Source organism: Monodelphis domestica, chromosome 2 (assembly GCF_027887165.1).
Source record: "Monodelphis domestica isolate mMonDom1 chromosome 2, mMonDom1.pri, whole genome shotgun sequence".
NCBI classification, from domain to species: Eukaryota; Metazoa; Chordata; class Mammalia; order Didelphimorphia; family Didelphidae; genus Monodelphis; species Monodelphis domestica.
The window spans coordinates 202,011,431-202,023,862 of record NC_077228.1 but is presented as its reverse complement, the minus strand read 5'-3'; the positions used below and the strand labels follow the sequence as shown (position 1 = coordinate 202,023,862).

Sequence of the window (12,432 nt, the reverse complement as noted above, 5' to 3'; positions counted from 1 at the left end):
CAGTTCCCTAGCCCTTACCATTCTTCTGCCTTGGAAATGATACTTAGTATTGATTCTAAGGCAGAAGGTAAACCACTAAGTTTGTACCCCCAAAGAAATAAGAAAAACAATACTTATACAAAAATATTCATGACCACACTCTTTGCGGTGGCAAAAAATTGGAAAATAACAGAGTTTCCCTTGAAAGGGGAATGGCTGAACAAATTGTGGTATGTGATGGCAATGGAATATCATTGTACAATAAGGAATGATAAACTGCTTGACTTCCATACAAGTTGGAAAGACCTCCAGGAACTGATGCAGAATGAAATGAGCAGAACCAGGAAAACATTGCACACAGAGATCGAAACCCTGTGGGATGATCATATGTAATCAACTTTGCTACTGATAGCAATGCAATGATCCAGGACAATCCTGAGGGACTTATGAGAAAGAATGCTATCCATTTTTAAAAGGTTATTACAAAAATGAGTAATATGGAAATAGGTATTGAGTAATATTACATGTATAATCCAGTGGAATTGCTTGTTGGCTGGAGGGGGTGGGGAGGAGGTAGGGAAAGTGCATGAATCATGTAACCATGGACAAATACTTAAATAAAAATAAAATTTTAAAAAGACAGAAAGTAAGAGTTTAAAAAACAACCAACTTATTATCAGTTCTTAGTTTTCTGCTAGTGCCTTCCCTCCAAGATTATCTCTAATGCATGTTTTCTCTCCTGTTAGATAGCAAGATCCTTGAAAGGAAGAATTGCATTTTTAGACCTTCTTTATATTCCTATTACTTATCACATATTGGGTCTGATTCATTATCATTGCTTAATAAATGCTTCTTGACTTAAGCTGTTGGCCTCAAATATTAACCTCATATTAGAGAGGTGATCAGAGAATCATTGATCAATTTGATGAGTTCCCTAATTGAAATGTAAGGATTATTGAGTGTGTGTTTTCATTTGAAAGTATCCAAAGGGTACCTCTCTAGGTATATTCAATGATGCTTTGTCAGTGGTAGTGGAAAAGGCTGTTCTCAAGATTATCAGTTGCCTGAAAGTGAGGACAAGATTGATTCAGAGCATCCTTCCCTCCCAGTAGTATATAAAATGACCTGAGATCAGTTTCATCCTTCCTTTTTACCAGCGCTTTAGGACTTAAATTCGTAAGTGGACAATAAATACCCACAGATGGATAATAAACCCATCTTCAGAAAATATGCTGGATAGTATGGCCACAAATAGTACAGATTATCATTGTTGAAAGGGAGGGAGGAGCATTGAGGGGAAAGGGGTTATACTGGCAATGTTTACCCCAAAGGTACAGTCAATGGCATTTGTGGCAGAATCATTTGGTAAGATTCAAGAGGTTGCCTGGGAATCTGAGGTCTAAGATTTGCCTTCCCAGGCCACCTGGGGAAGCATTTGAAGTAGGCAATGTGCTTCTGCCACAAATTGTCATTCCACTACATTTGGTGGGGATAAAGAGGGAGAGGGAAAAACAGGTTTCTCTGTCTTCTGAAAGAGAATTGGCCAGGGGCAGCTGGGTAGCTCCGTGGATTGAGAGCCAGGCCTAGAGATGGGAGGTCCTAGGTTCAAATTTGACTTCAGACACTTCCCAGCTGTGTGACCCTGGGCAAGTCAATTGATCCCCATTGCCTAGCCCTTACCACTCTTCTGCCTTGGAGTCAATACACACAGTATTGACTCCAAGACAGAAGGTAAGGGTTTAAAAAAGAGAGAGAGAGAGAGAGAATTGGCAGTCTGAGAGGGAAAGCAAGGGCCAAACTAGTCTCATGGTACACTCATATCCAGGAGTAGTTTTTCTGACTAGAATCAGGAGGGCAACCAAGATGATGCAGGGCTTTGAGTCCATGCCATATGAGGACTAGTTGAAGGAACTGGTTGTTATGTTTATTAAGATGGGCTATGTAGGAGAGGGATCAGACTTATTCTGTCTGGTCCTCATAGGCAGAACCAGGAGAAATGGCTGTAAGTTTCAAATAGGCAAATATAGGCTTGACACCAGGAAAACTTCTTAATAATGAAAGCTGTCCAAAAATGGAATGGACTGCTAGTGGAGACAGTAGATTTTCTCTCCTCAGAGGACTTAAAGCAGAGGAAGGACTGCCAATTGCTAGGGCAGGGGTGTATATTCTGTTAGAAATTACTTTTCAGGTCTGGGTTATACGGGAAGACTACTGAAGCCTCTTCCAAACTCTAAAATTCTGATTCTTTAATGTTTAATTTTAGGTTGGGCTACTTCGCTTGGAATGTAGGAGCTGGGGGAGAGTTGGAGAAAAACAGGCTGATGTGTGTGATGGTGAACTTGGCAGATTTAGTTCATTGTTATTTTCATGCAAATTTGCAAAAATAAGCACGTTTGGCTTACTTCTGAGTGAGATCTCTGAGGATAGAGAACCAGATTCAGAGGATGTCACTGGGTGAAACTGAAGAATTTCTTAATTGGGAATGAATTTAATGTCATAACCTTCATTGAGATACTCAAGATTCGCCTGTGAAGACGTCATGATGTCACTAGAACCTGGCTACCCTGCCCTCCCCCACTCCTTTCATCATTTGATGTCACAGAATTCATTTGCATACTACCTGGGGCTGGGCGTGACGCTCCCCCTCTTCGCAACCTTTCATTGGTAGAAGCTAAAGACCAGCCCCCTTCCAGGAGCGCCAATATGAAGGGAAGGAGGAGTCCTGGATGAGGATGGACGGGCTTCTCGCCCAATCACTTATGATCAGAGAACCTGAGAGTCTCGATTGGGCTCAGAATTCGGGGCCTGGTGGGCACGGGCCAATAAGAGCCCGGGACTGGAGGGGGCCGGTCCCCGCCCCGCAAGACTGATAAGCTGTGGCGGCGGGGGCGGGGGACGGTGTGGGGCTCGCTGCGGGGCCAAGTCGGGAGGGTTGATGGCGGGGGCTGCAGCGGGCGGCAGAGGCGGAGGGGCCTGGGGGCCGGGGCGCGGAGGGGCCGGGGGTCTCCGGCGGGGCTGTTCTCCCCCGGCCTCCGTCGGCTCCCCCCGGGCAGGGCTGCAGCCACTTAGGGCCACCGTCCCCTTCCAGCTGCAGCCGCCGCCGCACCAGCGCCGGGACGGGGGCGGCCGCGCAGGTGAGCCCGGGCCGGGGGGCCGGGGCCGGGGTCGGAGTCTGAGGGGAGCCGTTGGGGGAGACGCGCGTGACAAGAGTGGGGGAGGGGGACCCGTGAGGTATGGGGCGGGGGCAAAGGACGCGCGGGGGGGGGGCAGTGACCACGGGAGTGACCCCTGGGGACTTAGTACGACAGAGGAGCCAGGTTGGTGGGAGTGACTCAGTGGGGAATTGATGTTGGAGGATTGGGGTGCAGAGGGGGTGGTCACTGGATGGTGGCGGTGGGGTTTGAAAAGGGTTGAGTGATGCGGAGAGGTCTGGTTGCTTGGTCTGGGATTTGATGCCTGCATGGGGGGAGGGACGGGTAATTAAAACACCCTGGAGTCGCGCGCGCGCGCGCGCGTGTGTGTGCGTGCGTGTGTGTATGTGTGTGTGTGTGTGTGTGTGTGTGTTCGTGTGTTCGTTTGTTCTCCAAACTCCACTTTGGTCCAGCCGGTTTCTTCAATATAGTTCCCCTGCCTGCCACTTCATCTGAGCTTCCTTTTATACCACTTCCTTCCCATTCCTGACACTGGACAGCCTTAAATTAATTCCATCCAAATGGCTGGATTACGTTAATTTAGCTGCTTTCACCTCCCTCCCCAAGTTTTTCCTCCTGCTTCCGTTTTACCTTCCAGAAGTAGAGCCTGGCCTAGAAGTTTTTCATTCCAGGATGATCTCTACCTAGTGTGGCTGCCTCATTTTCACATTGAGTATGTGTGTGTGTGTGCCTGCATGCTGTTGTGTTGTGTGTGGAACTTAGGCATGGCACTCTCTTCTCTTATCTCATTGGTTTCTTTCTCCTTCCTGGGCACCCTGACTGGAGGGTGTGGATTTTGTCATTGATACACTGACAAATATTTGCCCATTCCATTTTCCTCTTGAGCACAGCCTGCAAAGTAGTGTCTCATGAACAGGATGAGTTGGAGACCTGGGAATGGGAGGAAATTGGGGGAGTCTGGTGGAAGGAATATAGAATGAAGATAGTAATAAGTCAATTTTTCTTCCATACCCAAAGCTGTTACTAGCTCCACAAATACAGTCTGCTAGGAAGGATGAAAGAAATCCACTTTCACAAGGTGATTGGCTTCAAGATGAAAGTTATTTGCCTTGCATTTGATTAATTCCAGATGTGAGTGGAGATTCTCATCAATTGAGCATCACTGAACACTTATGGCACATCAGAGGCTGTACAGTTGTAGGCCCTGTACTCTAGGCTTTAGCAGCTTTCTCTAGATTTTCACAAATACTATGCCTCTGATACCTCATACCCTAACCTGTAGAATTATTACTAGCCAGATTCTCTGTTGGAATTAAGAGTTTGTCTGAAGTAGAGAACTTAGAATTGGTCTATTTTGGATCATGTTCATCAGTGACCATCTAATCTTAGAATGGAAAAGAAAGTTATCCCATCTGCTAGCAAGATGATGACTTAGTTGTAAAAATTATGTCTAGAATCCAGTAGAGAAGAGAAAAGCAATGCCTAAACTAACTCATGCTCCTTACTTTTGTAGAACAAACCATAGGACTTGAAACCTGTTAGTTATGTTTTGGTTCCTCCAAATTCAGATCCCTAGGAAATTAGTGGAATAGCAGGTATTAGAACCTTAGTTGTTTTAATTGGAAACTAATAAACAGGAGCCTGGATGTTACTTGGAAACCTTCTTGCAGTCATATCTTAAGAACAATGTTCATGCAACTTCCCCTGGCATATTCTTTGGAGGAGGTGGTCAGTAACTAGATCTAAATGGAATGAGAATGGTGGATATATGGGAGAGGGGTGAGAGAGTCAACTTCTGTACTTGGGTTCTTTGCTTGGTCTCCACAAGTTAAAATTCTTGATGCTCTGGAGGGAAAACAAGAATAGAGGGCTCTCTTAACTTGATAGATGATTTGGAGCAAGTTGTATAGCTATCACTCTTGTAAAGTTTCCTTATATACTGGATTGATCACCCCTTCTCTTGATAAGGAAGGTTCATTGGATTTTTAAAAAATGAAGTCAGAAGTGGAAAAGACTTCCAAAATGGCAGGATAGGATTTTCTCAAAGAATTTGCCTAGTGGTTGTTGTGATCACTTGTCCATTAATCTTAGGAAAGGGAAAAGGGAGGAGGAAGCAGTAGCAAAGGCCAGGGTCTTTGAAACTTAGTAGCCAGGCATTCTGAGTATGTGCCTACTCTGCCATGGGGTGGAAGAAGACATTTTCCCCTTCCCTCTGTACTTCCTAAACATTGGGAATTCCATTGCCTCTACCCAGTGGCTGCTCAAATTAGCACTTTCATAGTTTGGCCTTGAGAATCAGCAAAGATAGTTTACTGAAGGACTGTAGGATTTGTTTTAGAAGGAAACCCCCTTCATTTGGAAACAGCCTTCCCCACGCACACCCTCCCCCCAACCAAGTTGAGAGCACTGTTGGCCAGAGCCCCATTGCCTTTTCAGGCTTCAAAGAGCAAACTCAGGTTGGTAGGAAACCAGTACTGCAGGTTTCAGAATTTCAGGGCCTCCCCTTGCACTCTCTTACTCCCTGTCTTTTAAAATGAGCATTTTTAAACTAGGTTTTGAAACCCATCTGTTTAAAAACCAGGTGAGCCTGAGACTGGGTTTCAAGAACAATTAAGTGTCCTTAGTGTTAGTGTTTCAGTCTCCCATCTCCAAGTGATGTAACATTAACTCCAGGCTGGGCAGTTATCTTCCTGCCCCACACCCCGTCCTGTTCTTGACGAGATAGATCTGAGCTTGTAAAAAGGTTATGTAAAGAGGGGGATTTACCTCTGGCTACCATTCATCTGCATGGGATGCCTTCTTTCAGTCATGTTGAAAGTTGAGAAAATTTTAGTCTTTTACCCCTAGTGCCTTATTTCATTTTAGAAATCCAGTCTCGTATGAAGGCCAAACTAGACAGACTAGAGAGGAAAATTAAGATGAATTCAGAAAAGGCAAAAATGCTACTAGTGGGGAATGTAGACCCATGATAGAAGATTTAAGGGAGTAGATTTCTATCTATCCTCCCACCCCCTTTTTATATTCTAGTGCATTTATACCATCTGGAAGCTCTTAACTCTTATGCTCCTCCAGGATCTTTAATGATGGGCAAAGCTAGATCAGGAGGTGATTTGACCTAGATTCTAGTCCTAATTCATCCTGAGTAAAACCACTATTTGATGCCTCAGTTTCCATATTGCCAAAATCAACATAACACTTAACTTTGTAAATAATTTCCCTCAAACCTACCAATCCTGTAAATGATGACTTGGGCTGCAGAGTAGCCAGTGCTTTCTGTTTACTTCCTTTGCCCACCAAAATTTACTCTGAAGGTAGCTGGCCATTATTCTGGTATGAAGACCAGTAACTAATAAATATACTTAATAAACCACCAAATTTTATTGTAGAGACCCACTATATGTAATCACCTAGCCAAGTTTTAGGGGAATTGGGGGGCATCTGTTTTCAGTTAGCTCTCCCCATATGCTTGGGGATGATCCACAGTAAAAGTCTAGTCCCATTCTGGCTCCCTATTCCTTCCTGGTATTTAGAGGTTACCATTATTATCCCCCTAGGTGTCAGCTGCAGTGTGTGTTTATCTTGTCTATTGGACAGACTGAAATAGCATTAGTGAATTGGTCCTCTCCTTATTCTATATCTCTTTTCCTGGTTTCCCCTTTCCCTAACCCTCCCTGTTCTATATTATAATAAAGTGAATTTTAAAGAAATTATTTTTGGCTAGTCTGCTGTTCTGAATATACTTATATTAGCATTTGTCACTATGTGCACATAATTGAGTTGAGCAAATTGATAGCTGCCCTAAAGGCCTATCTCCCTCATAGGGAGAATTATTGTGGATGAAGTTGGTTGGCCTAACTGGGTTGGCCATCTGAATATGAATGGTTATTCATGGTTATTATCAGTAGCAGTAATTATTATTATTAAAAACCCTTACCTTCTGTCTTAGAATCAATTGATAAGGCACAAGAGTGGTAAGGGTTAGGCAATGGGGGTCAAGTGACTCAGGGTCATACAGCTAGGAAGTGTCTGAGTCCAGATTTGAACCCATTTCTGGGCTTGGCTCTCAATCCATTGAACCACCCAGCTTCCCCCAGCAACAGTAATTATTATTTCACTCACCCTCTGTGAACTACATAGAGGAGAGTGCTTATTGAAATTCATCAATCAATAGGTCTGAAGAAAAGGAACCACTAATATGTAATCCATCTTTAGCTACTGGTACTGGAACCTATTCATGGAATAGCTTGTTTGAAATAGAAAATAGCTTTTCTATTCTGGGGAAGTGCCCTGTTGTCATTTTGACTTGGGGTACATTTAAACTCTCCCTTCAGAAGAGCTACAATTGTCACTTCCAAGATCAGAAGTTGAGGCAGTTTCTGTAGGGGGAGTGTTTAAAAACAAAACTTTCCCAGCCAGGCTCAATTTATCTGTTTCTCCAAATAGCTTTAGTAACACAAAGCACCCTGTCGCCTGAAATGGAGTGGTGAAGTGTCCAACTCTTTAAAATATTATCATCTTTGGAATTTGGGACTAAGTTGCATAATCATTTTGTCCTTTCCTGTGAGGTAGGGGGGAGAGAGAGAGAGAGAGAGAGAGAGAGAGAGAGAGAGAGAGAGAGAGAGAGAGAGAGAGAGAGTGTTTGTGTTGTATGGTTGCTCCATATTTGAATAACAGAAAGAATGTAGGCTGTGAAATTCTTAAATAGTAATGAAAGCCAACAAGCATTAAGCACCTATATATTCAAGGCATTGTGCTATCCGGGTACTAGGGATACAAAAAACAAAGAACAGCCCTGCACCCAATGTGTACATATATGAGTATATACATGATAGTTTGAGGAGTGAGAGAGAAGACCTTAACTATTAGAGGCATCAGATCAGGAAAGGCTTCTTGTATCGAGTGGTACACAAACCAAGCCCTGAAGGAAGCTAGAGAGGCCAAGAGGCAGAGGTGAGGAAGAAATGCATTCCAGGCCTTAAAGACAGTCTGCCAGGAGATTTTGATTTTAAGACAACTTGGATAACAGATTGGGGTGAGGAGCTGTGGTGATAGAATGTGGGGAAAGGGAATGTGAGTCTCTCTGACCTCCAGATATAGGCAAGAATTACAAACCTCTATAGCTCAAATGGCAACTCAGATCTTCCCAAGATGTTCCCAAGGCATCATTGGTTTGCATTGTTTTGATGCATAGTTATGTTATTCTGTTACCTCAGCCCTTGATCCAAGTGGCACCACTAAGAATGGAGGGTCTTCTTTAAGAATCCTAATATTCCTCCTAGAATACAAGCAATAAATACAGCAAGAAGATACAACAGATTTTTTGCTCAGGGTGGGATAGTACCAGCTCTTTATTCACCCACCTCCATTATGGGTCAGGTTTTTTTTTTTTCTTTTCACCTCATGTGTATGATTCTGGTACTCTGACTTGATTTCTGTAAAGCAGAAAGATCTAGAACATTCCATTCTCTTTCTAGCCCCTATTGTAGAAAATGAGAACCAAGCAGGTGATAAACTTAGAACAGCTTTTCCCAGAATAGGCTAGAGAGGTATCTGAAAGATGACATTCTTCCTATAGTTTGGTGGGAAACAAAGAGGAAAGAACCAAGGACATGCTATAAAAAAGTCAAACTATTTTCAACTGCCTGAGTTGGATACTGACAGCTCAACTTCATTGTTTAATTAGTGGTGTATTTCTTAGAACACTCATTCTCTACAGTATTCACATGTAAGATGAAAAACATTCCAAAGTCAAATAGAACGATTTTGGGATTATCCACAATTTATGAGTTGTCTCTGACATAATTCCTCTCTTGGCATTGAAGAAACCAAGAATTGTTATTGCCATGTGAAACAGCAGATGACTGGTGAGTGGCCCTGTGGCCTCTAGGCCTTGTTATCCATAAAATTGTTGCTTATTAACACTTCTTAGTGCTTTGTCTTCCCTTTCCTCATTTTTAGTCTTTCCCTTTTAGATTATTACTGAATATATAGCTTTTTAGTCATTAAAATATTTATCTCCTGATCTACATTAAGCCTGTTTGCTTTCTGTGTGTGAATACCACAGCAAATTATTGGTGATTTTAATTTAAAGGAATATCAAAAGTATTTTGCTATTAAGAAAACGACTCAATCTCCTAGAGACCCTGCAACTGAAGTCTGGGACCTTCTCCAGACTTTTCCCCTGCCCTCAGACAAACACAGGTTTGTGGGTTTGCTCACAAGCATCAGAAAGCTGACAGGTGTGGGGATGGCTGTGGGATGAGGATGGGGGTTGGGGGTGGAAATGGATGGAACTTCTTCAACTGTGTCTGCTTGTGGATTAGCTGTTCATGCTTTCAGCTGCGTAATGAAAGGGGTAGGGGGAGGCCTAGAAAGGCATCCTCAAAGAGCTTTTGTTGATCCCTGGTAGAAGAACCAGCAAGGCTTTTCTAAGGAGAATGGGAATTTTCTTCTGTTGGCTGCCTAGAAGCCATCACCTATTTTTAGATATGGCTTATTAGCTGATGGACAGCATTTGGCAGGGCAGCTGTGATGGCTTGAGATGCTTCTTTACTGTCACTCATCTCTCCACCGTGCTTCTTCTACATTTCTCTTCTAGGGAACATGTGCTTGTTTAGAGGGAGGCTTTTGGTTCTAATAGCCCCAGCCTATTTGGCCTGCCAGTTGAATCATCTGGTGCCTGAATATAAATGAAGAGATGGCAGGTGGATATTGTAGCATCTTCTAGTTAAATAGCAAAGATACAACTAGGGAGACAGATCATAGGCTTTTAAAAGAACCAGCAAACAACATAATACACAAATAAAGTACAAACTGAGCACATGAGTGCCCAAGGGACACAGTAAAGAATAGTAATAGCTAAACTCTAAGGTCTGGAAAAAAAAAAAGCTTTATATGATCACATTTGATCCTGTGAGATAGCTGCCATTTTTAGCACCATTTTACCGTTGAGGGAACTGAGACCAAGAGGTTAAATGCCTCTCATAGGGTCACAGGGCTAATAAGTGACTAGTAACTGATGAGGCAGGATTCCATCTCTAATCTTCCTAACTCCCAATCCCCTTTCTTTACTATGCCTGGTTACTTAGGTAGAGGAGGTGAGTTAAATAGGGTTTTGTTTGGCTAGCAGTCAGATCCCCATAGCTAAGACTGAAAATGATTTTCTCTACCAACACCCTCCTTAAGACCCATCATGATTGCTCTGGCCTTATCTGACCAGCTGTTGTCCCTGCTTCCCTTAAACTTTAGCCCCCCTTTCTTGCCGGCCCTGCTCTCACAGTGAGTGCTGGGGATAGCAGGCAGCCTGCCTTTTTCAGAAGGAGGCCCAGCACTCTGAATCCAAGGGCAGAGAAGCTTACCCTGCAGCTTAAACAGATTTTTAGTATTTTTGTAGAGGGAGAGCTGGGGCAATGTTCTTAATGTTCAGTGAATAATGGCAAAATTGAATTGGAGGTGGGGAGCAGGGATGGGAAGGCAGAAGAAGAGCCAGTCACTATTGCCTCAAGTCACCCTGGGTGCTGAACTCTTCCAATCATACTCAAACTTCATGGGCCTTCATCCCACACCTTTCTCTACCTTCCCAAGTATTACTTTTACTTTTATCACCTAGATTACTGGCAAGCAATTCTATTCCTTCTGGTTCCTGGGCAAAAAGCCTAACTAGTTCAAAGGCATGCCATTTCCATGGGTTTCATGGCTAAGACTAGATAGTCTCTTTTCAACATGGAGGGGATGGGGGGAGCTTGGGCAATAATCAGGTCATTCCATGGAAACCACAAATGTCTTGGATTCATTCTTGTAAAACAGCAAAGCTACCCTGATTTATACCTAGGCAAGGAGACAGATGAGAGGCTGTTTGTTTTCTTCTAGCTTCTGTTAGGATTATATTTAATTTTTACTAGATGCTATGTGATTGAGGAAAGAAAAGGACATAGAATTGAACTTGTGACTTTCCTAAGATAGCCCCTAATCAGGAATCAAAATTCAGCTTAATTGTACAGGTTATCATAGTTGTGATCAGGGTGGGACACCCTCCCCAAAGCCAGCCAGGCATAGTCTTGTGATGCCAGGTCACTGGCAGGGTATCCTGGGACTCAGACTGCTGCTGTTATCTGTTGCCATCCTAACTCTTAGTTATACACATATAGAAACACACAAATATGTAGTAAGTAGAGATTTTCCCCTCCTTCTGACATGCCTTTCTGCCCTCTCCTGTTGCACTGCCTTTAATTGTCTCAATTAGAGGTGAAGGCAGAAGCCAGGCCTTTGGTGGCATGACTGAAGTGGTTTTATAAGCCTGCCAGGCTGGGTGTAACATTTGACAAGAATGAAAATATGATTGGAAGAAAAGCCACTTCTCTCAATCACCTCGTCTCCCTTCCCACCCCTACCACACACTCCCTTTCTTCACTTTGTGCATATTTGATCGCCTACACAATATTGATAGAACCACCACTGATAACACACTTGTGCCCTTCCCTACAGCTGCATGCTTCCTGAAACACTGCTTCATAGCCCCCATTTAGGCTTAGAGCTAAGCCAAAAAGCCAATCCCAATCAGATTTGGCACAGTGTTTAGTGGTGGGGGATGTTTAGCATTTGGGGAGTGAAGGGGAAGCAGCCAGAGTGATCTCAAAATAGCACATGGTCTGGGTTTAGAGATTATTGGGGTGTGTATGTATGTGTCTGGGATGTAGAGGGTGGCACCTGGAACCTTTCTCACTACAACTATAATCTTATAGTTCAGTGTTCCTGAAACAATTGCTTCTGTAGAATAATTGCATAAACCAACCCTATGAAAGACCTACAGACTTAGCTATGTTGTAGCAAAATTGGAAATATGACCAATCTTAGTTATATCTTACATTTCTGTAGTACTTTAGATCTCTAAAGCATTTTCACGTACATAATCTTTTTTATATACTTATAACAATCCCAAGGAGTAGGTAGGATGGTATTGGTTTCTTTATAAAATGAGACTAAAGAGGGGGCAGCTAGATGGCCCAGTGGATTGAGAGCCAGGCCTTAGAGACAAGAGGTTCTGAGTTTAAATACTTCCTAGCTTTGTGACTCTTGAGTAAGTCACTTAGCACCCCATTGCCTAGCCCTAATCACTCTTCTGCTTTGCAACCAATACACAGTATTGATTCTAAGATGGAAGGTAAGGGTTTAGGAAAAAAAAACAACAACTAGGACTACTGAGGTTTAAAAGGTTATATTCAAAATCACATAGTAAGTGGGATAGCCTCGCTCTTGATGCTTATTCTAGTAGTCTGTTGATCCAAGATGGCCATCCTCTGGT

At 43.2% G+C, this 12,432-nt stretch overlaps 1 protein-coding gene across 2 annotated transcripts in view; it reads left to right on the top strand.

Annotated features, from left to right (window-relative positions):
* Positions 1 to 2,739: 2,739 nt before the first annotated feature.
* Positions 2,740 to 12,432, top strand: part of FAM117A (family with sequence similarity 117 member A) — a 53,267-nt gene continuing 43,574 nt past the window's right edge. The window contains exon 1 of one of the 2 annotated variants that reach the window (XM_007482390.3): positions 2,740 to 3,113. In XM_007482390.3, coding sequence (XP_007482452.1) covers positions 2,915 to 3,113 — 199 coding nt within the window. In that variant the 5' untranslated portion in view covers positions 2,740 to 2,914. The remainder of the gene's footprint in view (positions 3,114 to 12,432) is intronic. The other variant, XM_001367526.4, reaches the window with a different exon arrangement.